Here is a 27,456-nt window from a genome sequence, read left to right on the forward strand (position 1 = left end):
CGACCGTGCGGAGAGGACATGCGCTTCCAATGACTCTGGCAGTCAAGGCCGTCCACTCGAACGGGGCTCACTGGAAAGGGTGAGAGCAGCGGAGAGAGAGGGAAGGGGCCACGAGAGAGAAAGAGAGTGGGCACCCGAGGGGGGGGGGGGGAGTAGGCGAGGACGTGAGAGTAACAAGTGTCTCAAAGGCCGGTCGAAAAGAGGGAGAGAAGGACGAAGGGGGGTGAAAGGAATCGCGATTAGGGCAAAAAACTGCACAAGAAGCGCGCGCTCAACGCCCGTCAAGGGATAGTCGGCTAGGTGTGCGGAGTGCCCGGAAGGACCGACCCACCGGCCAGCTCGTGAACCTCTGCGTCGTTCGTGACCGCGAGTCTCGGGTGAAAAAGAGCGCGAAAAAGGGAGAAAGGAAAACGCGCGCGCGAGCGTACGCTCTACACAAATCGCCTGCCCGCCCCGCGCTTCAACACACGCGGGACCTGAAAGAACGTGATTTATACCTACGGGTCTGCGTTTTGCCTGGTGTGCGCCGGAGCACGCGGTCATCTCGTGTGAGGAACGTCAATTGCTTTCCGTTTCTTGTCGCTGGTGTGCGTAAAGACTTGACGACTGCTGCCCTCCCATCAGGATGCGAGTCTCCAAAAGAAGCGGATGGGTGAGTGACGTGATGAAGTGTGTTCAGCGATTCGACGATTTCGATTGTAAGGTGGCATGTTGGTCAAAGATGCGAAATCGAGCTCATCGACGTAGTTGAGAATTGTTTCAGGCTTCAGCTTTAAAAAAAAAGAGAACGAAAAGAAAGACAAGCTGGTTCATTGTGAACTAGCGGCCTATGGGAGTTCAGAAGCATCAATAATGCGCTTGGCTTATCAATAATTGCAAACCATATTGTAACGCGGAGCTCTGTAGCGTTGCGTGAATTGTGGCTTAGTTCACGCAGGCGAAGTTGACGGCATACCAGGAGATTTTGGTGGTACCGCGCAAAATTGACTGAAGGGATTAGAATCTGATATAAGCTTGCTCACTCTTCGCGGCCCCTATATAGCAAGCCTCGCCGGCATTTATCATCAGCACAAATTAAAATGACAAGTTCACAGTAATGCCTATTTCCCTTTTGCCCATTTTCAAGCGATTGTGACTTGGGGGTGATTAAGAATTCAGCGCACAGCTTTGGTACGACAGCATGTTCACTTTTTTAAAAAGAGCGCTTGAGATGTGCCTGAACATCTCACTTGGAAATCTGCGCACGTAACGGGCGCTCTTTTCTTATGTTCTTTTTGTTATGTTCGCGTTTCATTTTATTCCAACTGTACACACATTCTGTGAGGCGAGTGTATCGTATGCAAATGCAGGTTGACGATGTACAGCACTGCGATCTACATCGTGAGTACACATAATATATGTGTGCGTCACATGCATGCAACTTATGCGAGAGCAATTAGACTACCATGTTTATCATGTGGGACACAACGCGCAGCGTATTACTACCTCTTTGTTTGTTTGTTTGTTTGAGGCCGCTTGGAGCGTCAGATGTTGCCGGCGGGATTATGTAGTTTGCCACTGGCTCACAAGCAGGACGCCTTTCTTCTTCAAACTCCAACCTCCCTTTAGTAAAACAAAAAAAGAAAACAGACGTTTGGAAAAACAAAGTGGATTCCGAATTCCTCAAACTTTTTACGATAGAATTGGGCCCGAAGATGTAATTTGGTTCGCGCCCATTTTCAAACTGGAAATTCGAAAAGAGATATTGGTGTGTACCCAGTGCACGTGTTCAGTGCGATGCTCTATATGGGGGGTAAGCTTCACGATTCGTACTTTATTTGCCTCGTATCCCGGACCATCACTATGCCATAGTGTCCTTTCTCTTCCTATCTTTCTTTTTCACCTCGTAAATGTTTGTTTCTGATGTTTGCTCTTACGTCCGCGCGCGAATTCCGTCTGTGTGATATTGTGTCCGCATGCAGAGCGATCGCAGGGCACGACTACAAATAAAGTTCAACGGCTTGACGATTTCTTGCCCAGATTGAAATCGATGTTTACACAGCTGCTTTCTGCTTGTTTGATCGAAAACGTTCATTTCTTGGCCTATCGAAATTTGGGTGGCGCTATTTGTTAGTAAAATGGAATACGACGCACATTCACATCAACGATGTTTTGAGCTCTGCTAGCGGAAGTTTGAAGTTACGTGACATTCAAGCGCACGCGCCCTTTTCCTAGACTGTATGGTGCTACGTAGTAGTATAGACAAGTATTAGTTACAATTAGGTACGCTTGTTCAACGAGCCACACAACAAATGAGGGACAGCAACTGCTGGGCAACAAAGCAACGATTACCGCAAAGTTGCGAAAATCATTTTCACTGTATATATAGATAGATATGTCGGACAACGTGTCGAGAACTGGGAAGACGAGGTTGGGAAAATGATGGAGGATAAAGAGGGGCAACAAACGTGCATTATAAACACGTGGTCCAATGCATGGGAGAGGCACCCTGTAGAAGGATGACGCGGTGTGCCCGCTTATATATCCGTCCGCGCAATCGTTTTGGAGCAAGCTCCGGTTATCATACGAGAGAGAGAACACTTATTGTTAATGAGGTGGGGTGACTTCCTCGGGTAGGGTGGAGCCCTTAGTTCAGGGCCCTATCGGCTCGCGCCGCTCCCGCTGGATCAGCCGTCGCTTCTCTTGCTGGTCTAAGCTGTTTAGCGCAGTCGTCGAATTTCTATTTGCACCCCATCAATTTGGTGCAGGAAGAATCATCGTTCAAACACCACCGTCTTCTGAGCAGAAAAAAAAACGTGCTCACGTCGCTGGTTGGAAGCTCCGGTTTGTGTCAAGGACTTTGTGCACTGCTCTTAACATGTATTCGTGAAGAGGAAACAGAGGCAGCGATTGCTTTACGTAATGCAGTTGCCACGATAGCCGGAAACCACTCGCTTTTCTGTAGCTTTACTGTCTTCTCCAAGTCGCCTTATGGTTGCAGTCAGTTTGAGATTCGGGACTTGATCTCGCTGTTATTTTGTGGCCCAGTTTAGGCGACTGCAGCAAAGCGTAGGACGAGCCCACACCTGCTGTATCGGCCAGTAACCGGAAATGAGGCACGCATATGTGTTCCGCGAAGAGGGGACGCGGGCAACACTCACGCGTGAAGAGAAAGCGGATTAGTGGCTGGACCGTAGAAAAGGCACTAGCACTGCACACCCGCTCGGAACAAAAGGGTAGAAGGCCCGAGCTGAAGGGGACGTTCGGGGAGACGAGCGGGAAGATGAAAGAAGGGGGGTGCTTGAGGTCACCGCCACCACTAATGTCCATGCGCTCCCCAAATGTCCCGTCGACCATCTCGGTCCCGGAATTTGGGCGACGCGACGCTGCCCAGCCGGTTTGATGTTTGGCATCCGCGTGCCCCTGCTAAGGATTCCCGTGAAAATGGCGGTAGCTTTATCACTTAGTCGGCTACGGCCGAGGAATGCTTTTATGTGCTATTGCCATCGGGTCCCAATTATGGTGTTTGTATTTCGAGCGAACCGGCACACAACTGCACGGGAGACAGATTTCTCACTACTGGCAGGGTAGCCCGCTATCCGGCGGATATGTAGTTAATAATCCGCGATTTCACGGAACATTCTCGGCAGCTTGCGTGGCGGCCGTTTGCAGGTGAAAAGAGGGAAGACATCAGGGGCCGATACTCGCAGCCCAACGTAGGGGAGAGGGAGGTGGCACGTGTGTTTGAGAAATCCTATCCCCTGGCGTGTTCTAAAGAGAGAGAGGGCTCTTTATTAGAAGAACAGAGAATTTTGCCGGCGCCTATATAACCGCTGGCATGCTACTCTGTCTAGGGATGGGGAATGGGATTAAAAGATTCCAGAAAAGAGTGGGAGAAAAAAAAAGGATAAAAATAAATATGAAATGTCCGAGTGGACCTGATATTAATTTTCACACGTGACATGGCGGGTAAATTTAGGCTTTTGTGTAGGAAGGATGCAATTTTTAAAGTTTTTCTATTTGACCAATTTCTGTCAGGTATTTGAACAATAAATCCAAAACCCGTCGCTGTTTTGAAGGGCCGGGCATTGGACCTAAGATGCTTGGTAACGTTAACGGTTCGTGGCGAATCATGTTCATTTGGTGCTCAAAAAATTGTCTCTCGTCGCGGTACGCGGGGCATTCTAGTAATATGTGCTCAATTGTCTCTAAGTTGCGACAGTTATCACAGTATAAAGAGTGCCAATGTTTCCACCAAGGCTGTGTGCGGCACGAAGGTGGTTGTGCTATTGGTTACAAAGATGTGAACTCGCATGTGTGATTGGCTGGTTTGCGAATCCTTTGTACAACTGAGGGCTTAAAAAGTCATGTTTGGTTGTGCGGGAGAGAGCGGAGCTTCGGGCTTGGACCCGGACAGACGCTTCGGCGTTTGAATAAAACGTCACTTCGTCGGACAACGGCTCTTCCTTCGCGCTGCCACCGTGCACTCGAATCATCGAGGGGCGCCGACTTCGGACCTTCAACAACTTCCCTCCTTGACTACAGTTGAAGCTACGAGAGGACAAAGGGAAAGGAAATTAACTGTTGCTAAGCATAAATGGCACCACAGGTATGCTTTATTTGACCTTGATTCGTCTCCAGCGCAAAATTTCTGTGATGGGACGTTGGGACTCGCCGCAGGATGTTCTGCGATGAGTCCTACAAAGCTGTTGAGCTCTGTTGCGCACGTCAGGGGGGCACGCCGGCGGGGATGCGTGACAGACAAATTATCGATGCTTATTACAAACGATAACGTGTAAATAAAGCGTGGTGCAGAGGCGGTTTCGTTGATGAAAATCAGACGCAGCGCTCGTGGTGGTTCGTACCGCATGATAACAGCTCAAAACATCAAGTTCTTCAGCCCGCGGCTCCTTCCGCACGCGGTTCGTTCCCGGAGGCCGCTGCTGAGCACGAGGTGGCGGGATCGAATCCCGGTCACGGCGGCCGCATTCCGATGGGGGCGAAATGCGCAAACACCCCTGTACTTAGATTTAGGTGCACGTTAAGTAATCCCATGTGGTCGAAATTTCTGGAGTCTTCCCCTACGGCGTGCCTCATAATCACAAAGTGGTTCTGGCACGTAAAAACCCCAGAATTTTTTTTCCCGGAGGCCATATGGCGAAGGAGGATGCCGCCGTGCGCCTGCTGTATCGTTCCTGATTGCAAACGCTTTTTTGCATAAAAATGTAGCGTGCCACTTTTGCCCAATCATTCACTGCCGAAGCGAGGCGCGAGCTGCTCAGTAAAAAGAAATGAGAAAGATAAAAGAGCATAGCGCAGTGTTGACGTAGGCGCCGTACGTGTTCGAGTGCTTCTTTTGTTGCCGAAATCTGTCAAACCAGTCGACACATTGTTGTTGTTGGCAGCAAAGATGTTTGACCAACACGTCGGGAATATTCGAGGCACTATACGTTGAGAAAGTCCTTGGTGTGTTGTAGCGTGGTAAACACTGTGTGCGGATGCGAACGTGGAGCCAATTCAAAGTTGGCATTCTTGCAACCGACTTTGAGTAATACATTTCTCAGAAGAACTTCGTGTTGAGCACAAAGGAAAACGAGTGTGCTGTGATTGACTATTAGAAATAGGAGTTAATGTAAAGGTCATCGGCGCAGCGAGAAATCTTAGGCCCCTGCATTGCAAGCATTCGGCGGCTTCTCTTATTAGTCACTTTATGGCATCGTCGGCTGATAAAGACATAGGTGACAATCCTATGGTCAAGTTTTGTTATAGTAACACCAGCGACGTGTGGCGTCCGATTATAAATAATAATTGATGCATTGTTAGAACTGCGCATATATTAACTGTCCAAGTGTCAAGGGAAACCGAGCATAGAGAAAGAAAAAGACTAAGAGCGGACACTCCGAGAAATCTGGCCTCAGGAACTACGTCACGGCTACGTAACGAACTAATGCTCTCATCAAACGCCAGGGGACGCAGGCGCAAAAAAAGAAAATGTTGTAATGAATTCTGCTCAATCGCTTTACAAAATAATAATTATACACCCAAATTTGGCGTGTTTCTGATACATAAAAACAGAATTTATCGAAGACACCTTCCGTGCTTTTTGTTCATCACTCGTACTGCCATCAACACCAATCACCATTCGTCCATCGAGAAGAAATCAACGACATCAGCGGCGTGCCAGCGGGAACGTCTCGTGAACGTCGGCTGCGGCGGTGTTCTTGTGTGTGAGAAAGGTGAGTCACATTTTTAAGCGAAGCTTGGAGTAATTGACTTGTGAGCGCGACGAGCTAGGTTCGCTAAAAAAAGCAGTTTGCGGCTCTATATGAGGCGGCTAGACGCGAACAATGCGAAAAGCATGCCCCCTCAAGAAACGCGTAGCAAGAGGGCTGTACTAGCTGTACTTCCTTGCTATCCCCACCGAGAACGGCATAATCTTTGTTGGTTGCGTTCCGTGAAAATAATCAAACGACGCGAAGCTGTCATCAACTTGCACCGGTTCACGGCTGTGCACTGCACTGCGACTCGCAGCTTGTCAGACGCCATCGAGACGCTGCGTCTCGGTTTGCGAGGGTAAACCGTTCTTGCCCAGCGCTGTTTGCGATAACCGCGGTGTCGGCGTTCCATTGAAATAGTTCGTGTTGGCGGATTAAAAATGATCTGCTGGACAACGCTTAAGGTCAATATCATGAATTGCACATTTCAGGAAAATTCCGGTTTCGAGAAAATTGAATTCCTAAACCGCGTTTGAATGATCGCGTCATGGTTGACGGTCTTTTCGTTGACCCGTTCTAGAGGCTGACGAACGCTGGAAAGAACATAAAAGACTCCACGCTGATTCAGACCGAAAAACGGCGTTCCGGGGATGGGCGCTACCTAAATAAAGAACGCAGGACGTTAGGCACGCTGTAGCCAAGTTTTGCTTGCTCGTTTCCCTTAGAGAGTAAGGGCTCCTGAATATTTTAACGATATTGCTTGCAAACAATGGCATGTGACATAAACAGCGAGCATAGCTTATTGCGTTTGGTACTTTAGCGAGGTGTGTATCTACGGCGCACGGACGGACGCTGGTGTATGCGTCCGCGCGGATTGTTTATACAGAAAAGTAACGGTGGGGAAAAGTCACCAATGACTACTGCATGTACTTATTGCGGCGGCCGTGTTGGGAAGTACTGCGCCTTCTAGTAACTTTCGGTTCCTTACCATTTTTTCTTGGCGGAAATCGTTGCACAACGTATTGTCGCGTAGGCGTGGCGTGGCGCGGCGCGCATTTGAACAAAGGCCTCGTATTTGGACGTTTCGAATGTATCTTCATCACGCTTATGTGAACTGCTATTTTGCCTACCAATATACTCCTTAAACTGAGTACGTACAGGGGTGTCTAAAACTTCACAGGCCGCGATGCCCTCCATGGGATTAAATAGGATGGCGGCCTGGAAACTTTTGAACACCCCTGTACGGGATATTAACATTTATCCTTATAAGTCCGGGTTATACGGGTCAGAGGTCAGGACGTGTCGGCGGTTTTATATTGGTCATCGGTTCGCTATTCTTTCAAAGCGGTTTCCTGGTACAGTTATGACCTGTACATATGTTTTTGGTAATTAATGAAGCGTGCACTTATTGATATTTTCAGACCGTGCTGATGCCATGCCGTCCGGCGGTCCAAGCTACGGCAGCTACTGCTGTGTGTCGTGGTGCTTTGACAATGGCAGAACCCAGAAGAAGCCTATCTTGACTTGGAATAAAAACATTGCGGAAACTCTGTCTCTTTGATACATATGAGCGCTTGTACCAAAACACAGAAGACAAGCGCGATGGATAAAGCCGTAGTGAATTATGATTACCTCTATCTCCATCTGTTACAACTTAATCGAAATAAAAATGGCGTCACTACCTCAATTCACACCAAATATTGAACTAGACAAAAGAGTGAATCGCTAAATCAAAGCGACAAATGAAAGCGTTGCCGTTTGGGTGACGAAAAGTGGTCTGAAATGACAAGCTTCCGCGACAGCCCAACGTCGGTTACGAGGGGTAATCCAAATTTCGCGCCAGCGGAACCGAAACAGGAAGTGCAGGTCAGTTGCTCTCATCAACCGCCAGGCGCGCTAGGTTCGATTGGGCCGCTGGGGGTGTATGGGAGTGGCCGCTCTTAACTTTTTTCTTTCTCTATGAACCGAGTTCCTGCACCTATTTGTTCAAGAACGCAACTTAAGTTGAAACCCATACTTGACTTGATCTGAGTGACGCCCGGCCGACCATGGAAAAAGCCCTGTACAAAGAACACCAGCACGACCACCTCACTGTGTGGGTCGACGCCGCTAGCTACCCACAGAAACCGGCCTATGCCGTAAGTGTAGTGTCACATCAACCTGGTTACACAACGGCTGCCACAATACAGGCGCCCACGCCCATAGAGGCGGAGGAGGCTGCCATAGCCCTGGCCATCTCAAGCACCGCTGCCGAGGTTATCCTTAGCGACTCCAAAACTGCAATCCGCAACTACTCCAAAGGCCGATTTCATGAACCGGCATGCAAAATTCTCAGTCATCAGACCCCCCTCAGACCAATTAAGCTCATCTGGGTGCCCGCGCACGCAGGCCATGCAGGCAATGAGGTGGCCCATTCTATCGCTCGAGTAGCCGTCAACCGAGCCACGCCGTCCAATGACCTGGATAACGCCAGAGATCGATTTGTAGAATCACATAATGTTCTTATGCACTGAGCTCCAGCTACCCTCTGACTGGCAACTCACCGACGTCGAGGGATGGGAGACCGCGGTGTCTAGCTCCAAGCCAGCCGACCAAACACGGCTGGTGGAATGGGCTCTGAGGGTCGCCGAAGGCCACAAACTCCTGGACACCCTACGTGGTCCTGAGCCCCCTCACAAGTAATGTTGTAAAAAGGCTCAATTAATAAATGTTTGCCACCGCCACCACCTGACGTGAAAGTGCCAATGACGCTCATTGCGTTTCCTTCGGCGCGTTCACGACAGGCGTCATTTAATTAGGTCAAGTATGTACTTCAACTTAAGTTGCGCTCTTGAATACAGGCAGTCATTAGCACTTGTGCTTCAGTGATTGCGTACTTGTCTTGCTTTAGTGAAACTCAGATTAAGCATGAAGAAAAAAGGATAGACATTTGGAGACAGACATTGTTCCATAGCCTCAAACGCAGTTCTCGCTATGTATTCTGAATTTGCAATATTGTCGATATATTTATTATCTGTGTTCGTTTACGAAACCTTGCTAGCGGTCTCTTTCCCCATGGCATGTACCGATGTTGGGGTGCTGTGTGAAAGACAACACTCGATTAGCATTCAACATGCCACCCAACGAGTAGACTCTGGTATAGCGAATAAATTGCACCTAATATAGCGGGGTGTTTACAAAGCCTTGGTTATATTTCTGGCTGTCGCAACACACGCTTAGAGCTCCCGGAAGGTGTGAGAACTCCGTTATACGGCTTCGCTGTCTTCATGCGTTAAACAGACTTATCCGTATCAGTTGTGGACAGTAGCGCCAGCCATGCATACATGTGTGCATTGTTGGTATGGTATAGTATTGATGGAATACTTTTGTCGTCATGGTGCCTCGCAGCAAATTTCGTATCAATGTTTGTTGAAACATTTCTTTCTAAAGAAAGCTTCCCATGACTGGTCGATGCCGCTATGGACACAATTATTGCAATACTGTTTTAGAACACGCCCATTGAAGATGAAAGCTAATTCCCAGAGTAAGAGCGAACAGCAATTTCAAGTTTGAACCTCGGGATCTCCATGCTCTCTTGTATAAATTAAATTAAAACGATTTAGTGACTAAACTTACCTAGATTAAAGGAATAATCAGTTGCTCAAGGTTTCTCTAAAGTTTAAGAATCTCGTCAAAGACAGGAAGCCGGGGTAAAAACGCCTAAAGGACCACCCATTCGCCATGCACTGGTTCGAAAAGCTTTTGCAGAGTAAAGCTCCAAAGCGCTGCTTGCCAATAGCTCCCGTTAAGAAACCGACTTGGCCTCGAGCGATTATCAAATCTTCGGGCACGTCCCTTGCCCAAAGTCGAGGTCCTTCGAACGCCTTCCGAGTTGACCTCGGATCAGAGGTAGGTTGCTCTGCTCGCCCAGACGAGACGCGATTACACAGCTGTTCACCGATACCGTACAGTGAACTAAACATTGCGGTGGAGCAACATTGCAGATATGCAAGATTAATGCGGCCACCTCCGCGCATTCGTGCAACCGTAACGGGGGAGGGGACTAGGCTGGTAGACAAATAAAATAAAATGAGCGAGCACGCATCTCTTGCCTTCGGCCGTGCTGGGTGCCCTTGATCCAAGCAAGGCCGGAGTTGAAGGTTTGTAGAAGAATGCGTGCGATTGACAACTTCCCAATCACCGACTGCTATCTGGGTGTACTATAATGCGAAGGCTGCGATGTGCTCGTCCTTGTTTTAGTCACCCGCCGTGGTTGATGTGTGTTTAAGACCTTGCACAGCTGATCAGAAGGTCACGGGCTCCTTGATTCCTGGCAGCTGTGGATTAATTCCTATGGGCACGGGTATCCGCAAAACGCTTCGTGATACGCATGTTTAGGTACGCGCTTAAAAAAAAATGTCATGCGCTCACAATTGATCCGTAGCCCCCAAAGCAGTTACCGCTATTTAATCTCAATTTTCGATATTATCGGAATATTTATTGCCCGTGTTCGTTTATGAAACCTTGCTAGCGGTCTGTTTCCCTGGCATGTACCGGTGTTGGGGTGCTATGTGAAAGATAACACTCGATCTGCATTCAATATGCTACTCCATATTTATTTATTTATTTATTTATTTATTTATTTATTTATTTATTTATTTATTTATTACCCCTTATCGGCTCATTATAAGTTGGATGCAACACCGAGATAAAAAAAAAGACTATAAAACATTTCTTTAGTTCCACGCCTACATGGTGAAAGCGTGCTGTCAGATTCTTCAACTCGTTGTAAGTATCAACAAGTGATATTTGAACTTGTGATTCCGTGGATATCGATGCTTCTATATTGATTTGGTGCGTTCGTATTGGTCGCCGCTAATTTACCCGCCTTGGTGCTGCCGACAGGACACCAAGTCCCGCTGTTGAGAAGAAGGTACCCGTGTACATTCGTAGCATGGCCGCCATATTCTGAGAGGGACGGTTTCCAAAAAAGGTGGCTACGTGGACGGGGCATTTAGGCGCACCTTCTCTCTTCCTTTTAGAGAATCTGTGGGGCGGTACTGGGGAATGGGCGTCGAAATGTTTTTTTATCCGCTATAGTGCCGCATTACGCAATAATTGGTGACACGTAGCCTCGAACGTAAGCAAACGCTAGGTATGCATTATAAACGGGACTCTTTATTTCAATGCCACATGAACTGTATACGCATGCCACCGAGCGGTTTTATCGTCTTCCGACATTCCACCCCACTTCTCATGCAGTGCGCATCAATGGGCTATCTTCATTACTTCATCACTATAGCGGCGTGTGCGCCTTCAAGGTCACCCGCCCGCATCTCACAGAGAGAGCATCATTTGCTTTATCGGCTGTGAATACCTTTCCGAGGAAGCCGCAGGTCGCACCATAGCTTCTTTGGCAGTCGCGGAATTGATACTATATTGTAGAGTGTATATGTAATGTTTATCACGTCACTTAGGATAGCTGCCTCTCTCACACGCACAACAAGCACACGATCAAACGTAATAAAGAAAGCGAATTAACAGCACAACCGCAACCTGGCTGTGATTTGTCACCCACAGGCTAAACATCTTCAGGCATACGCAAGAACGATTTTGTGTAGTCTGCACGCGAGCGTTGAGGCTAAGCTAGTAATCTGCTTGGTTGAGAACTGCGTCCGCTGTTGTTGAACATTAAACAGAACCTTAACGAAGGAGTGGAATAAATAGTAAAATAGTAAAGCAGTCGAAATAAAAAAAAAATCCGAGGACACCTAAGCACGTTTTGTGAGTCGTGAATGCGAAAGCATTAACGTTAAATTGAGCGCCGCTGAGCGTTACTTCGAGTTTTGAGCTGCGGGTAACGTACCATAGCGGTAAGTGCTGCCCGGGCCAGCAAGCAGCAGCAGTCTGCGGTGCCGACGCCGCATGCCACCGACGTCCTGCACAGCGTGAGACCGAGGAAGGAGCAGCGGCAGGCGCGCGCAGCAGCCAGGCCAAGTGGGGGAAGAGAGAGGGGGTTAGGATCAGCGCACCGGCTTCCGAGAGCAACTCAGCGGCACCCGCACGTGCGCGTCATGCGGCTGCCTCGCCGACGACAACCCGGCCCGCAGCGCGGCGTCCAGTCGCCGAATCTGCTCCGAGGAGGCGCGCTGGTGACGTGGCGTCGCGGCGATGCTCTCTCTCTCCCCTCACGCAACACCCTCTCGCCCACTCTGCTCCGTCGAGGCGCGTTCGTGGCGTCGCAGCCATGGGGAATTTAGGTGTGGTTTCACTGGTATACAGACACCGGCCTTTTCACTCAATGGACTAGTTGATGCTTTCGCATCACTATAAATAAATAAATAAATAAATAGAGCAAGAAATCTCCTCTCTCGTACAAGGACAGCAAGTAGAATTCATTTATTCATACAATCCGTATAATGAGTATGCCAATTAACCAAACATCCGTCGCTATAGTCAGTAGCATTCCTAGTTAAGTCTCGCGTTCGGGGTAACCCCGCGAGCAAGGTTGACACAGTTTCACTACATGTACATGCGCCTTGAGAGAAAACAATGGCTAGTGTGGGGTACCACACCGCAGAGAAGAGCACAATTTCCAGCGCCAGAGTAAGAGACAAAAAAAGGCAATCTCGTCACTTCACAGTCCCGCAAACACCATTTATTTATATCTGTTCACTTTAAAGAGAGGAAGCCAGAGGGGTAAGGAGAGAAAGGGAGATACAGCATACAAGTCAACTCTGGTTTGGCTGTCTTGCCCGGCGAAAGGGGGACGGAAGAAATCCGAGGTAGCTGGTAGGAGCAGGAAAACTCTGTCAGAATGACAGCGGTATTGCATGCTGGTAGTCCCCTTGCTTATAAAGAAGGCAGTCTGCAGCTGCGACAGATCTAACTTGAAGAGCAAAAACTAAAGACTTTCTGAATGAACGCTGCCCATTGTATCCATCCTTGCACACATAATTTGATGATGATTCCTCGTTATCTAGTCTAAGGTGACCTGCCGAGCATCTCAAGGCTGTACAATGTCTCCTGTTAAGAACTGAGCTACAGAAAAACAATACCCGCCGTTCCTGGTTCATTTCTTTCGCCATTTTTTTTTGCCTAAGATGTGAATTGCGCTAAGGAGTCGAGTTATTTCGCGGCACATGCTTCTGACGCGATAAAGCGTGCTCAAATGGGACATTCTGACAGCCGGTTTAAAGTGCGCACTAGGCGTCATATCACGGAAATCCACGACTTTAAGAAAGATGAAAAATGCAGTCCATTGTTTAAAGCTCGCGAGAGATTATGCCTTACTTACGTCGGTGAGGCAGACAAGATGATATCTTGTCGCCACGGTGGCCAGGACTTAACCCAAGCTCTGGCCCAGACGGATAGTTGTCGTTTGCTCAAAGGTGAACTGCAGTCCTGTTATGAACAATTCAAGTGACGAAAGGCAGCGATGTTTGGCCGTGAAGGGCAACTACCGTTTCAGTAGTCGGAACGTTTTCAAGAAAATTAAATTCCTGGCGTCCTTGCTCATAAAACTGGGATCTGACATTTGGCATGTAAGAGAACGAGATTGTGACTGGGCATTATGTTGCTGTATATCTGAGTTGACTTTCAGTTTTAGTGTAGCCTTAGTGTACTTATGTAACTGGAGTTCGTGTTTTTATAATTTGGAGTTGACTTTGAATTATTGTGCGACATTAGTGCACTTGTGTGACTGGAATTTATGTTGTTATGATTTCTTTACCTTTATTATGACTTATTCTTTTCTTAAATCCCTACGTGAAAAGGAGTAGCTGGCGCCAATTAAAGGATACAACATCTCCTAAATACCAATAACAATTAAAAAAGAGGGAGAACACTAGGAACACACGAGATTTACTCTATCTAAACCACTGACTTTCTCTGCGCCCCTAGACTAGGGATCTGTGTGATATCACGAACGGCCAATCAGGTGGCTGGTCCGTAACCGTCGTAGGACTCCGCACTCACGTATTTATTTACCCAGGAATGCGAGGGGAAGAGTTCGATGGCACACCAGGTTCGCGAAAAGTGGAGGGCACCTCCGAGCTCTAACAACGTGGCCCGTTTAATGGTATGAGCGGGCGAAAGCCACCTACGGCGGCACAGACACCTAAAGGGATCTATTTTTCATGCGGGCTTGGGCTGGTTGCGGAAGTTGAAGGAACCCTTTCAACACGCTGTTTAGTGAAAGTGCACGTAGTGGTTACGAGAGCCACCCTGTCGTCCAAATCTCGGACCGTGCCCTATCAACTAATCAGCGCCTGGTGAACACATCCCTATGCGCCACAAAATGGTGTTCTAAGGAACGGAGTCGGTAGTCTCTTAAAGTGGTTAGTGTTTAACTGTCTTATATATACATAAATAAGCAACCAATTACTGCTACTACTACTGCACCAGAAATCCGAAGCGCAATTTTACAATGATATGGCTCCGGCTAGGCCCTTCAGTGGAACCAGCATTTGAAAGCACGCATTCTCCAAAGAAAGAGACACCGGCTGCCCTAAAGCTCTGCGTAAAGCCCCTTCATCAGCATAAGCTCCTTTTTTAGGTGTCGCCAATCCTTGAGGAGCCGCCGACGCCACTTAGCTCTGGTTCCGTAATCTCTTATTATCGGTTCCGCCATTACCGGCAGGAAGTTTCTGCGCTGGTTTCTCCGATCGATCGTGGCCTTCCATGTGGTTTTCGTGTTCGCCAGCAACACGCCGAGAACACGCATGCTCGAGCAATCCGTGCGCATCAGTGTTTCCCGAGCGTGAGTACATTCGTAGGCTGTCGTTGAGCCGCCCCCCCCCCCCCCCAAATGGAGCAAATAAATTATTCGCTCGATGCTTCTGCATGCCGCGCACGTACTGCTAACCATCTTCACTTTTCCCGCTGTGTCCATTCATCCCCTGCACGTAGCGTAAATTTACACCACACAACCCAGTGCTCTCTCTCTCTCTCTCTCTCATTTCTTCTTTCTATTTCTATTTCCCCCACCCCCAGTGTAGGGTAGCAAACACGGTGCTCGTCTGGTTGACCTCCTGCCTTTCCTTGCTCTCTCTCTCTCTCTCCCTCTATCTCTCTCCCTACCTGACACAACGCACCTTTAGCGCCATCAGAGCACGACAAAGCTTCATTGAAGCAAAATCACAACCGCTCTTCATCTTATGCGCGTGCAACCGTCGGTACGGTCACGGAAAATGCGGCGGCGGAAAGACCGGCAGAAACATCATGGCGGAACTTCCGCTTCCGTCGGTTGGAAAAGCGGTGGAAGAGTAGGAGGACGGATTGGTGGTAACTTAAATGGCAGTGGTGGTAGTAGATGAGCAAAACGAAAACAAGGTGAAAGCAGGAGCCAACGTTTCGACATGTGGATTTGTCTTCTTCAAGGCGACGTATGCTTTCCTCGCCACGGTATATGTATAGGTGAGGTAGCATTGTGGTAGTAGTAGTAGTAGTAGTAGTAGTAGTACTAGTAGTAGTAGTAGTAGTAGTAGTAGTAGTAGTAGTAGTAGTAGTAGTAGTAGTAGTAGTGTGGAGCGGATTTTTCTCACGTACGGACCGTCATAAGCTCGTGCATCCTGTTAAGCGCGTTGGGCGAGTCAGCCCATACGTTGCGGGCGAATTAACCAAACTCGCCTGCACGATCGCTCGGCCTGACTCGCTTGCGTTCACATGAATCCGACGACAGCCTTTCAACCCGACAAACCAGCGCGACCCGAGTATGTCGGTTTCACGTAAACGTAGCTGTACAGACGGGAGCTGCCAAACTTCGTGCGTATACTATAGAAGCCGGACATCTTGCTGTGTATAGTTGTGGGCCGTCGGTAATTGTAGGCGTCTTCACTGTTCTGAATACGTCAGCAATCGCACATTTTGGGCGTGAAATTAGTGGGTGGGCGGGAATGGCCTTTCCCTAAAAGTTGGAAGTTGTGCCTACTGAAACGCCCTAATGGAGCGATAAACGACTCACAAATAATAATAATAATAATAATAATAATAATAATAATAATAATAATAATAATAATAATAATAATAATAATAATAATAATAATAATAATAATAATAATAATAATAATAAAAAGAGAAGAAAAGGACGGAAGGACCAGACACGGGACTTATTTATCAGGTTTAGAGTGTTTTAGCCAACGACCGACGCGGTCAAATTACTCCACGTCCTTTGTCGACGCTGTAGCTACTAGTACTACATACGGCAATAGCATAGTGTTTGCAGGCGCACAATGTCTCGAATATTGTAGCGAGGGAAGCACCGCCCGAGAGCATCGTATCTATTGGAGGTTGCGCCATACTCTCCAAAGCTTTCCTTCACGCATTCTTGCGAAGACACCTTCGTGTGCATGCCTTGTGGTTGAGCGTTTGCGCGCACATTTCGCGGTAGAGCGCTCGTATATCCTACGCTCTGGTCTGCTTACTTGTACGCGGACTCTTCTTAGTGTTTATATAGGCGCAAGCGCTAAGAATTGATTCTTTCTTCCAAAGCATTCATTTTCTCTTCTTATTTTTTAAAATTTTTGACACGTTCTCTCGTGACATGCCAAGCTACTCTTTCAACATGGGTACTTGCCCGAACGCAGTGGTCAACAAGTTTGCGCAGAGGGTTGCTTTTGCACTCGCCCAGACACCTCAGAATATCTCGGGTGCGGGTTTCGCCCGACTTATTAGGGACGACGACGAAAAAAAGAAGCTTTATCGCAGAGCAAAAAAATAAAAGAAAGGCACAAAACCTTGTTTATCATCTGCGCTTTGATTGGACACAATATATGTATAAACGCAGCGCCAAACTTGCTAACCGCCGGTAGTCGTCTGAGCCGTCCAAAAGCTGGATCAGTCAGTTAAACGTGCCGGAGTTCCCTGCCACCCTTCGAATGTTTTGTTTAAGTAAATCAAGCTGTAACTAGTTTTTACAGTGCCCGAGCTGGACCACAACAATAACAGGAAGGTACTTCGCGAAGTTGTAGAAAAAGATTAGTCGGCAACCTCTTCGCTGACGCCGGCTAAGGTAGTTTTGTGTACTCATGAGCTGCATTTGGAAACAAAGGACCGCTACGCAGCCTGCGCCTGATGCGGCGACTGATGCGTATCGCTTTTTTCTCTGTTTACAGGGCCAGTGATATGCAGTTGCATTCTTTTCCTTTCGACTGTTTACCATAAGAGGTGCCCAACGTTGCGATGTGCCGAGAAAGAACAATGAGGACACAATTCGTTTCCTGCCTCTCTAGGTTAAATAATTGCGCATGGCGAGCCATTTCCCGGAGCGCTCGGCTGTTTTTAACCGGCGACCTTCAGAGTGGACTTGTGTCTGTCGTGTCGTGACTCGGTGCCCTTGGCTGCGGCGTCGCTAACCTTGGTGGTTACATTGTTTACTTGTTTGGTAACTGGTCATTCGCTTGTCACATTTTAAAGCAAAGCTTTCCTTCCTTCTTCCTCCGACTTTTGCGCTGCTGCTTTTGCCTTCCCCGCACGCCGCGTCGGGAAGGGGGTTCAGATGGTGTGTATATATATATACATGGGAGTAGCGTGGCAGAGAGGAGAGTCGACGCGAGAAACTTGTTTGGACCTTTCTATTTCATCGCATGGGCACAATGCCCTGTCGAGCTCCCTGGGCGTCGCCGCATTCGCCTCTTTGCAGTTGTAATTATCCGTGACCCACCTCAAAAGCATTGCAGAAACTGCAGCGCTTACCTATCTACATACATGCACGTCCACAGGGGACGTGGATAGAACTGTAGAGAGAAGGAGGAGAGGAGGCAGAGAATAGTATAAAACCGACGCAGTCGCGAAACGAGGAAATAACAGCCTTGTCACTCTCTCAGTTCCCATACTGGGGAACAGGGTGGGAGAGGGAAAAGGTGACGTGAGAAGGCAAGGAAACAGCGGTTGCGGGCCAACTGAAGGTACGATAGGGCTCTGCTCTTTCTGAAAAATAAACACCATGCAAATTTATGAAGCAGACAACTGACGGACAACTGACGCAAGGCGTGCTTACTCAAATCCGCACTAAAACACCGTAGGGTCTGGCGACACTACGGAAGCGGTCACACGTCAAATCAACACTTCTATGTCCGCCGCGGTAGCTTGACGCCTATGGCATTGCTGGAGGTCATGGGTTCAATCCCGACAGTGGCAGCCGCATTTCGATGGGAGTGAAATACAAAAACGCTAGTGAACTTAGATTTAGGTGCACCTTCCAAAACACCAGTGTGTCAAAATTATCCCGGAGTCTGCCGCTATAAGGCGCGCCTCATATTCCGACCGTGGCTTTTGGCAGGTACAGCCCCATACTTTAAATAAAGTTTAACACTTCTTCTACGATGCGATGTGCCATGTGAGGCAATGAAATTGCTCAACCCTCCAAGAGATTATGAAGAATGGCGCACAACAATGCCTCAAACAAACATGTCACCCTGTGTGTCCTGTACAAACATACCAACTTACCATGTATACTAGAACGAGAGACAAAAGAAAGGGGAAAGGCAGGGAGGTTAACCAGACGGGTAGATCCGGTTTGTTACCCACGCTGGGGAGAGAGGGGAGCGGGAGGTAGAGTGATAGCAAAGTAGAGATAAATAAAGAAAGGAGCATACACATACAATCACAGTCAGATACTGTCACCGTATACCGTCACCACATAGCACAGTAGCACTTGCAGCACTATAAACCTCTGTTCAGGCTGCATTCGCTTGTCCAATTCTGTTGCCCTTAAAAAGTGCAACAGTGCCCACGCCGCCCTCCGCTGCGATGGTTTGTGATTTCGGCATTCTAAAATAAGTTCCTCTGTTAGAGGATGTATAAAATATACCCTGCGTGCATACCAACAAGACTGCACTGCGGTATTGCAGTATCATGGGCGATGGCCTCCGGTTGCCGGGTCTAGCCTGACTTCTTAGTATAACGTAATATATCATGAACAAGAAAGAGAGAGGGGGAAAAGCTGACCCACGTAGCACTGTATGTAGTACTACATGTGTCCCGGTACCTCTCCTTTTTTCTTTTCTCCTTGTCTATCGTGCACTACGTATACGTCATGCTGTACCAACCCACTCAAACCGCTAGACTTACGGACGAAGCCGAAAGGAATTGCCGAAGCATTTTGCGACACCAGCGCGGGAACTATTCTTGCCCTGGGCGGTGCCGAAATCATGAGACAAAAAGCTATCGATAACGTGTGGAAGCATTCAAATCTATTCATATAATGCAAAAGTGTGCGTAAATCTCTCCTTTTAACTTTCCTCAATGCCTCACCCTACAACTCCTGCAGCAGTCGCTCTTAAGAGTCGGTGACTATAACCGCTTACCTGACCGCGAGAGGACCAAAGCAGGCGGAAGACCCCCATCTTCAAACTTTAGTCTTGCAGTGTGATGCTGAAATTGCCCGGAACTTTTTCGTAGATTTAGTCTGATGTGCATAGGTTGCCTTTCCAATTATCATCCAAAATAAGAACAAGAAAACAAAGAAAGTGGTATTTTGAGTATGATCCGTACTCGTAGACGAACTTCAACAGCAAATACGATGCATATCTACTCGTGAGTCTTTGTCGACGAGGAAAATTAATGCTCTGAAGTGGTTTAACATGACATAACATGTCGACTAATCAGCTGACGAGTTCACCTTACGTCACGCCACAGGGAGTTTCCCCGAATACCCGAACAGAAAGCAGGCAGGCGTTGTGACCCTTCCGGTGTCCCTTTTCCAATCTGTTTCTGTTTCCCGTTCTGCATAATGGTAACAGTTATGCGGATAATGATAATAAATGTGAAATGAAGTCACTAGACTGCTTTATTTCCGCGTGTCTTTACCAATACAGAAAGTTGCGCGGCCACAAACTCAGCCACACTATGGATTAACCCCTTTCGGAGCACGGAGAACGCAATGGTTTCTCATGTGTGGACAACCGGCTCTCGATCTTTTTTTCCGATAGCTATCGACCGAGTCCCGCAGAAAAAGAAACAGCCGTCAAAGATGCACGACGAGATCGGCGTCCTCTCACTTCACAAGGAGCGCACGGGAAACACCAGACGCAACGTGAACAGTTTCAAAACTTTCGCATGGCCTAAACAGGTCAGTACCATTGTCTGCAATGGAGCCAGGTCAGCGCTATGGAGCAAACGTGCCGGTTGAGTCACGCCTCTCCACCGCTGAGAAGCATTATGCGACTCTCGTGCCGACGACCCTGCAGACACTCGAGCAGACAAAGCCTGCTCGCTGGCTTCCTGCATTGCTCACTGCTGTTGCGATAGAGATCGCACCGCAGAGGTATAGCTACGCGCTAATTCATGGCAGTACGTTAGGGTTTAACAAAACTTCGTCTGATCGGGTGGCATATTGAGGACGAAGTCGAAATCACAAAATCGGGTAAAGATAAAATTTCGCATTGTTGCTTGAAGCATTTCTTTGTAACGATGCCGCTTTGTTTTGATTGTGTACATATAGTGTTTTAATGACGATGTGTGTGCACTAACCATCCCTCTACTCCTTCTTCTATGCATACTATGTGCATTTCGGTGCACAAAACTACGTGCGTTACTGTACCACCTCTTCAGAAGAAAAGGAAATTAGCTGGTGCCGTATTTCAATGCCAACATCTATTCTTATTATGTTCATAAAAACCTATCACGTCAGTTTCATTAACTTAGAAATATCAGAAAGCTATCATGATAAGAGCTATAAGTGAAAAAAGAGCTATTCAAAAAAAAAAAAAAAAACGAGAGCCGATTGTCAGCACATGAGAAATCGTTGCGTTCCCCCTGCTCCAAAAGAGATTAATCCATAGTGTAGCTGAGTTTGTGGCTGCGAAACTTTCTATACTGGAACAAACAGGGGAAAAACAAAACAGTCCAGTGACTGCATTTCACCTCTACATTATTATCATCATCATCAGTATCATCGTTATCATTGTATAGAACGCGAAACAGACACAGAGGGGAAAGGGGGCACCAGAGAGAGAGAGAGAAAGGCAAAGGAAAGACAGGGAGGTTAACCAGAGATTATCTCCGGTTGGCTACCCTGTTCTGGGGGAAGGGAAAGGGGATGCAATAGGTGAGAAAGAAAGAAAGAAGGATAAAAAAAGGGGAAAAAAAAACCTAAGCACACACACGCACGTACACACGAACTATTTCTGTGGGCACTGTCACGCAACCCGCAAAGGCATTCCTAGTCTTACGCAGTGTCACCGTACAGTCCTGCGCCACACAGTGTACTGTCACAATTTGTCAGAAAGTCCCGTGTCTTTCAAGTATCGCAGCAGCGCCTTCATAGCGGATCGCGCTGATGTTCGCGTAGGCCAGGTTCCAAGGATCTTGTCTTCTGTCATTGGGCGCTTGTCCAGTTTGTCTAAGGTGGCTGAGAGGACAGTTCTTCGTAGGTTAAAACGAGAGCACTGACAAAGAAGATGCTCGATCGTTTCGTTGCACCCGCAGAAGTCACACAGTGGGCTGTTGGCCATTCCGATAAGGAAAGAGTAGGCATTTGAAAATGCTACTCCAAGCCATAGACGGATAAGAAGGGTGCAGCCACGTCGTGGAAGCTCGGACGGAATATGGAGCCGTAAATTAGGGTCCAGAGTATGGAGGCGTGCACTTGTGAAATCGGATGAATTCCACTGGGCTAATGTCAGTTCACGCGCAAGTGTGGCAAGTTTTTTCGCTGCGTCGGCTCTCGAAAGAGGAATGGCAACGCAGTTGACGCCGTCATGGGCAGATCGGGCAGCTGCGTCTGCTCGATCATTGCCATGTATGCCACAGTGACTAGGCAACCACTGATATATTATATCGTGTCCTTCGTCAACTAGTCGATGGTGGACTTCTCTGATCTCTGCGGCGAGCTGCTCATGTGGTCCATGGCGCAGTGCTGAGAGTACACTCTGTAGGGCTGCCTTGGAATCACAGAAGATTGACCATGCCTGGGATGGTTCCTCCTTAATAAAATGAAGAGCCGCACGCAGGGCTACGAGTTCAGCAGCTGTCGTTGATGATACATGTGACGTCTTTAGCTGTATCTTGACGGATCTTCTTGGTATCAGCACAGCGGCAGCTGCGCTTGCAGATGTAACTGAACCGTCGATGTAAACGTGTACGCGGCCACTGTGCACCTCATGTAAATGTTCTAACGTGGCCTGCTTAAGGGCAAACGAGGACATGTTGGCTTTCTTCATGATTCCTGGGATGGTGAGGCGTATGTCAGGTCTGTGCAGGCACCATAAAGGTAAGGATGGTCTTGCTGCAGGCATGTAGTTCGATGGCAATGCGGGGCGATTGGCATCAATTAAACGACTGAAAGTTGTGTGTGTCCTTTCTGTGGGTAGAGCGGCAAGATGGTGAGAAGGTAATCGGGCAACGTGCCGAATATGCGCCCTGAGAGCGTCGGTTGCCAAGTACGTTGATATTGGGTGATCTCGAGCGATGACGATCGTTGCCGCTGTAGACGCACACCTCGGAAGACCGAGACACGTCCTTAGGGCCTGAGCTTGTAGTCCCTGGAGTACACGCAGGTTTGTTTTGCAGGTGTTGCCAATCACAGGGAGGCTGTATCTTGCGAAGCCGAGGAACAAGGCGTTATACAGCTGCAGCATTGACCGCACCGAAGTGCCCCATGACTTTCCGCCGAGAAATTTGAGGAGATGTATTATTGTCAAGAATCTCTTCTTCAGGTATGAAACATGCGGGCTCCATGATAGGTCTCGGTCAATAATTACCCCTAAAAAGCGGTGTTTTCGTGCATTTGCTACTGCTTGCCCATTGACCTTTACACTGTAACGCTTCATTTCCTTCCGAGTGAATGTAACAAGGCAGCATTTCTCTGAAGACAGCTCTAAGTTCTGTTTTCGCAAATACAGAGATGTTATCGTAGCTGCCTTTTGCAGCCGTGCTCGTACCTGCAGCCGTGTTACGGCAGACGCCCAAATGCAGATATCGTCGGCATATATTGATACCTGCACTGTGTTGGGCAAGGATCGGACTAGGCCAACGAGCACTAGGTTGAAAAGCGTCGGGCTTAACACTCCGCCTTGTGGTACTCCACGGCACGTTTGGTGTTGAGTCGTGGCGCCATCCTCGGTCATCACGAAGAAATGCCTGTCGGTCAGATAACTGCACAGCCACTGAAAAGTGCGGCCACCGATTCCGGCTTCAGTAAGAGCATTTATAATGGCATAATGTGCTATATTATCATAGGCGCCTTTTATGTCTAGGAATAATGCAGCAGTGAGTCGTTTCCGGCGTTTTTGATGCTGAACGAATGTAACCAAATCGATGACATTATCTATGGATGAGCGCCCACGCCGGAAGCCAGCCATAGCATCTGGGTACACGTTGTAACTTTCCAGGTACCATTCCAGGCGAGTCAAAATCATTCGTTCCATTATTTTCCCTATGCAGCTGGCCAGAGCGATGGGGCGGTACGATGACAAGTTTAACGGTGATTTGCCAGGTTTGAGAAGTGGAACCAAGCGGCTGCATTTCGAGTCACGTGGAACCAAACCGTTGCGCCAAGAAGGGGGCACCAGAATGGTTACAACGCCTGCCTGCTGGCTGTTCAGGTGTTCCGGGAAACGCCTTGCGACGTGACATAACGTGAACTCGTCAGCTGATCGATGGTCATGTCATGTCCTTTCATGTGAAACCACTTCAAAACATTAATTTTTTTTTTTTGTCGACCAAGACTCACGAGGAGAGGTGCGTCGTACTGAAGTTCGTCTACGAGGCCTGGTTATAGCCAAAATAATTCGTTCTTAGTTTTATTTTTGCTTCTTTGGATGAGAATGGAATCTGCATCCTACACATAAGACGAGGCCTATCAAAAAGCCCGTACAACGCAAGCATCAGGCTGCAAGGCAAAATTTTCAAGCTGGGGCTCTTCCGCCTGCTTTGCTGATCTCGCTGTCAGGCAGGCGGTTATAGCCACCGACTCGAAGAGTGACTGCTGCATGAGTCAAAGGAGTGAGACATTGAGGAAAGTTAAACGGAGATATTTATGCACACTTTTGCATTAGATGGACACATCTGAATACTTTCACACGCTTTCGATGTCCTTTTGTCTCGCGTTTCCGGCACTACCCAGGGCAATAGCCGTTCCCACGCTGTTATCGCATACTGCTGTGGCAGTGCGTAGTGTTCTGATCTGCCGCTTGTGAGACGACTACATCCACAAGTGTAGCGGTTTGGGTTTGTGGATAAGAGACCGCAATTTCGTAGTCAGTGTTGTCGAAGCTGCGCGCCGGAATCGTTACTATTGCCCCTCAGAAAGTACAATGCGAAGTTTGTGACAGCCTTGTCCACGAGCTGCTCTTGCGTGAATGTGTCAGTTGTGAGTGCCACTCTCGATACTCACGCGGGAATGGTGCGAGATCACCGAATTTCGCGGTTATTCCTCGGGACTTTGGTTCAGTGCTGCCACAGCTACTGCTTCGTCAGTATATCTGCTGATTTTCAGAAATGCTCAGTGATTCAGTAATAACGCCTCGGATTATACTGATTTTCGGTGCCTTCAAGAAAAACAATTATTGTGAAATCAACTTTTTGAAAATTTTGTATTTTTTCCTGTTACTTTCTACTACTACATTTTTAGTAGATGACTACTGGAAAGGCAGTTCCAGTAGTGCGATTAACCTTTACTGCGCAACAGCAACGAGTGATATGTGCCTTTTATGTTTATTTTCCAGCTTAAGCATAGTCAAAAACACACTAAACACTTAGGACTTCAGATACCAGGTGTCGTCTGAGGCCTTTCAAAAGCTGGTTTGAACTCTGGAAGAAGGCGTCATTGGTATTCAAGACTGTAGTTGTGCGCCGTGCGGTTTTTCAAACGACAGACCTGGGGCAAGAATTTCGGAGGTTATTGCATTGCGTTACTGCTTTGCCAATGGCGCATCGTAGGATTAACAATAACAACTGGATCCGTGCTGGCATAAAAAAAAATGGTGTAAAATACCTTTTCACCAGCATAAAAAAGAAAAATACACTGATCCCTGCTAATTTTCGAAATAGAGAATCTACCAATATATTCTTATGGCCTTTAGCAACACTGCTTTGGCTGTCAGTGATCTCAGCCGCATGTCACGCAGTGGTTTAATTGCCATGGCATTGTAAATATACTGTTGATAAGCACAAAAGGACCGGTTCGATTCTTCGTGCACTGGGGCCACTTAGTGCACAGAGGCGGAATGATCACGTACTTGTTGCAGAATGCCGTATGGTCCAAAATAATCCGGAACCTTCAACTACAGCGCCCCTTAGTGCACGTAAATATCATCAATCAGCAATCGATTGGTAATGCCCGAAATTCCGAGATGTAAGGGACCCTTTCCTCAAATTCATCAAGAAAAGGACCTTCCACATGCGTGCCTGTTACAGCTTGCGTTCCCCGAAGGATCAGTTATAACTCGAAAAAGAAAATCGCGTATCCTTATTGCATTCTTAAGAGAGATTGGCCTGATGGACATGTGGTGAAACACCACAGTGATAGCATAAGAGACGCTCGGGTGGAGCAGTTGCCGGCCTTGATCGCCAGGCTAAACCCGCCTGTTGTTAAAATTCACCACCAGCACCACCACTATAGCGGTTGTCGAGAGTTTCACGAATGACAAAAAAAAAAAGTGTTTTTGCGAGAGTTGAAGACTTCGCTCAGTAGCTTTCTGTGCATATATGGCAGACCACAGATGAAAACGTCGCCCCAACAGAGAAATGCAAAAGAGGCGATGTAACGAGAACATGAGAATTCTTTTCTGATATCTGATACCTCTGATACCTCCTGGAACCCACCACCATCACCGCCTAATCGTGCGGTTTTGTCCTGTCGCGTTGTTCTCAGAAATAAAAAGAATAGCATTACTTAGAAAGAACTTTAACAAGATATGGGCGGACGTATTGCGAAATTGTTTTACTGCGTTCGCAGAGCACTCTTGAAAGCTTTTGCGCAGCCATATCGCCGTCTGAGCGAACACAGCCTTGTTGGGGCGTCGTACACCGATACGGCTTCGCGGGCCGAAAAAAAAAATAACATTCTTTTCGCTGTTCTTTTCGCGCTGTTCGTCTTCTCTCGCGAGGTTTCGCTCGGTTTAGTTTTCTTCTCAATAGTGGAACGAACCTCTAACTTAAGTGCAAATGTCTCACTTTGTTTCAGATGTTGTGCGACGAGTGTTGACCTTCACTCGCTTCGTGCCAAAGGGCGCCGCGGTATTTTCTTCATACAGCGCCGAGAATCCTTAGGTGCTACTCGACCGAAAAACAGAAGACCACGATCCTTAGGTGTTTCAGGTTTAACCGGAGGCTGTTGAAAGCACCGTCGGTCGCTGCACTATAGCAAGTGCGACGAGGCGCCGCTTCGCGCAATCGCAGTTGCGACAGTATCCGTCCTGAATCTCCCTATAGCGAACCTGTTTACAAAGATATCGGAGCAATCCGTCCTTAACTGTAAAGGTCGTTTACTCCTTCAAGGGCGATGCCAGAACAACTATTCGGCTTCTTCGTTTTGTATGTGGAGGAACCGAAAGACTGAACGTTCGGTCAACGTCCTGGAACAAAGTTTCTGCAGACATTCCTGGTTCGAATCACAGCGATGGTTATATTGCTTCGGAAAGAGGTTGCGCACGGTACGAAACTGATGGCTTTCCTATGTCCCAATGGCGGTAAGGACGGTTCTATAAGCGCGCGTGGCAACTCGAAGTTTGCGTAGCAAAGATGGAAGTGTGGGCAGAAAGGTCGCCTGCACTAATTTCGCGATGCAAGCTCTACGAAAAAGTAAGATCGCGGTGCTGTCCGACAGTGCCACCATATGATACGACGTGCGGAGTCGATGGGACTGCCTCAGGTGGTCAAAATTGTGAGAAACTAGCACGTGCCAGACGTCTCAAATAGCAATTTCGGCCCGAGAGAAGCGTACGTGTGATCGTGGCCTGGCATTTGCATGTGGTTACGGCACGGGGACGTATTCTCGGATTGTCTCTTTCGGCAACATTATCGCCTTCCCATGACGTAGCCACTCATTTCTGATACCATTATATGCGGACTTCATTACTTTTTGGAGCTGCCTAACAGGAAACTCGAGGTGGTGTTTAGCGTACGCGAGCGCGTCACAGTGGGCGCGACATCGCAAATTTGTAAGAGATGCGCGGTATAGAAACGCCACTTTGATGAATGAGTGCATGCGAGGTTGTCCGTACACGCACGCGCGTGCTGCTGTCGAGACGTCACAGTCGTCTTATACAGTGTCGAATGAGTCAGAGAGTCGGCGGCGCTTACTTCTGGTTCCTAGTTCTTCTTGTAAAACTATGTTTGG

At 47.9% G+C, this 27,456-nt stretch overlaps 1 protein-coding gene across 1 annotated transcript in view; it reads left to right on the forward strand.

Annotated features, from left to right (window-relative positions):
• Nucleotides 1–272: 272 nt before the first annotated feature.
• Nucleotides 273–27,456, forward strand: part of LOC135902433 (short-chain dehydrogenase/reductase family 9C member 7-like) — a 65,755-nt gene continuing 38,571 nt past the window's right edge. The window contains exon 1 of the mRNA XM_065432501.2: nt 273–652. Coding sequence (XP_065288573.2) covers nt 626–652 — 27 coding nt within the window. The 5' untranslated portion in view covers nt 273–625. The remainder of the gene's footprint in view (nt 653–27,456) is intronic.

Source organism: Dermacentor albipictus, chromosome 3 (assembly GCF_038994185.2).
Source record: "Dermacentor albipictus isolate Rhodes 1998 colony chromosome 3, USDA_Dalb.pri_finalv2, whole genome shotgun sequence".
Taxonomy (NCBI): domain Eukaryota; kingdom Metazoa; phylum Arthropoda; class Arachnida; order Ixodida; family Ixodidae; genus Dermacentor; species Dermacentor albipictus.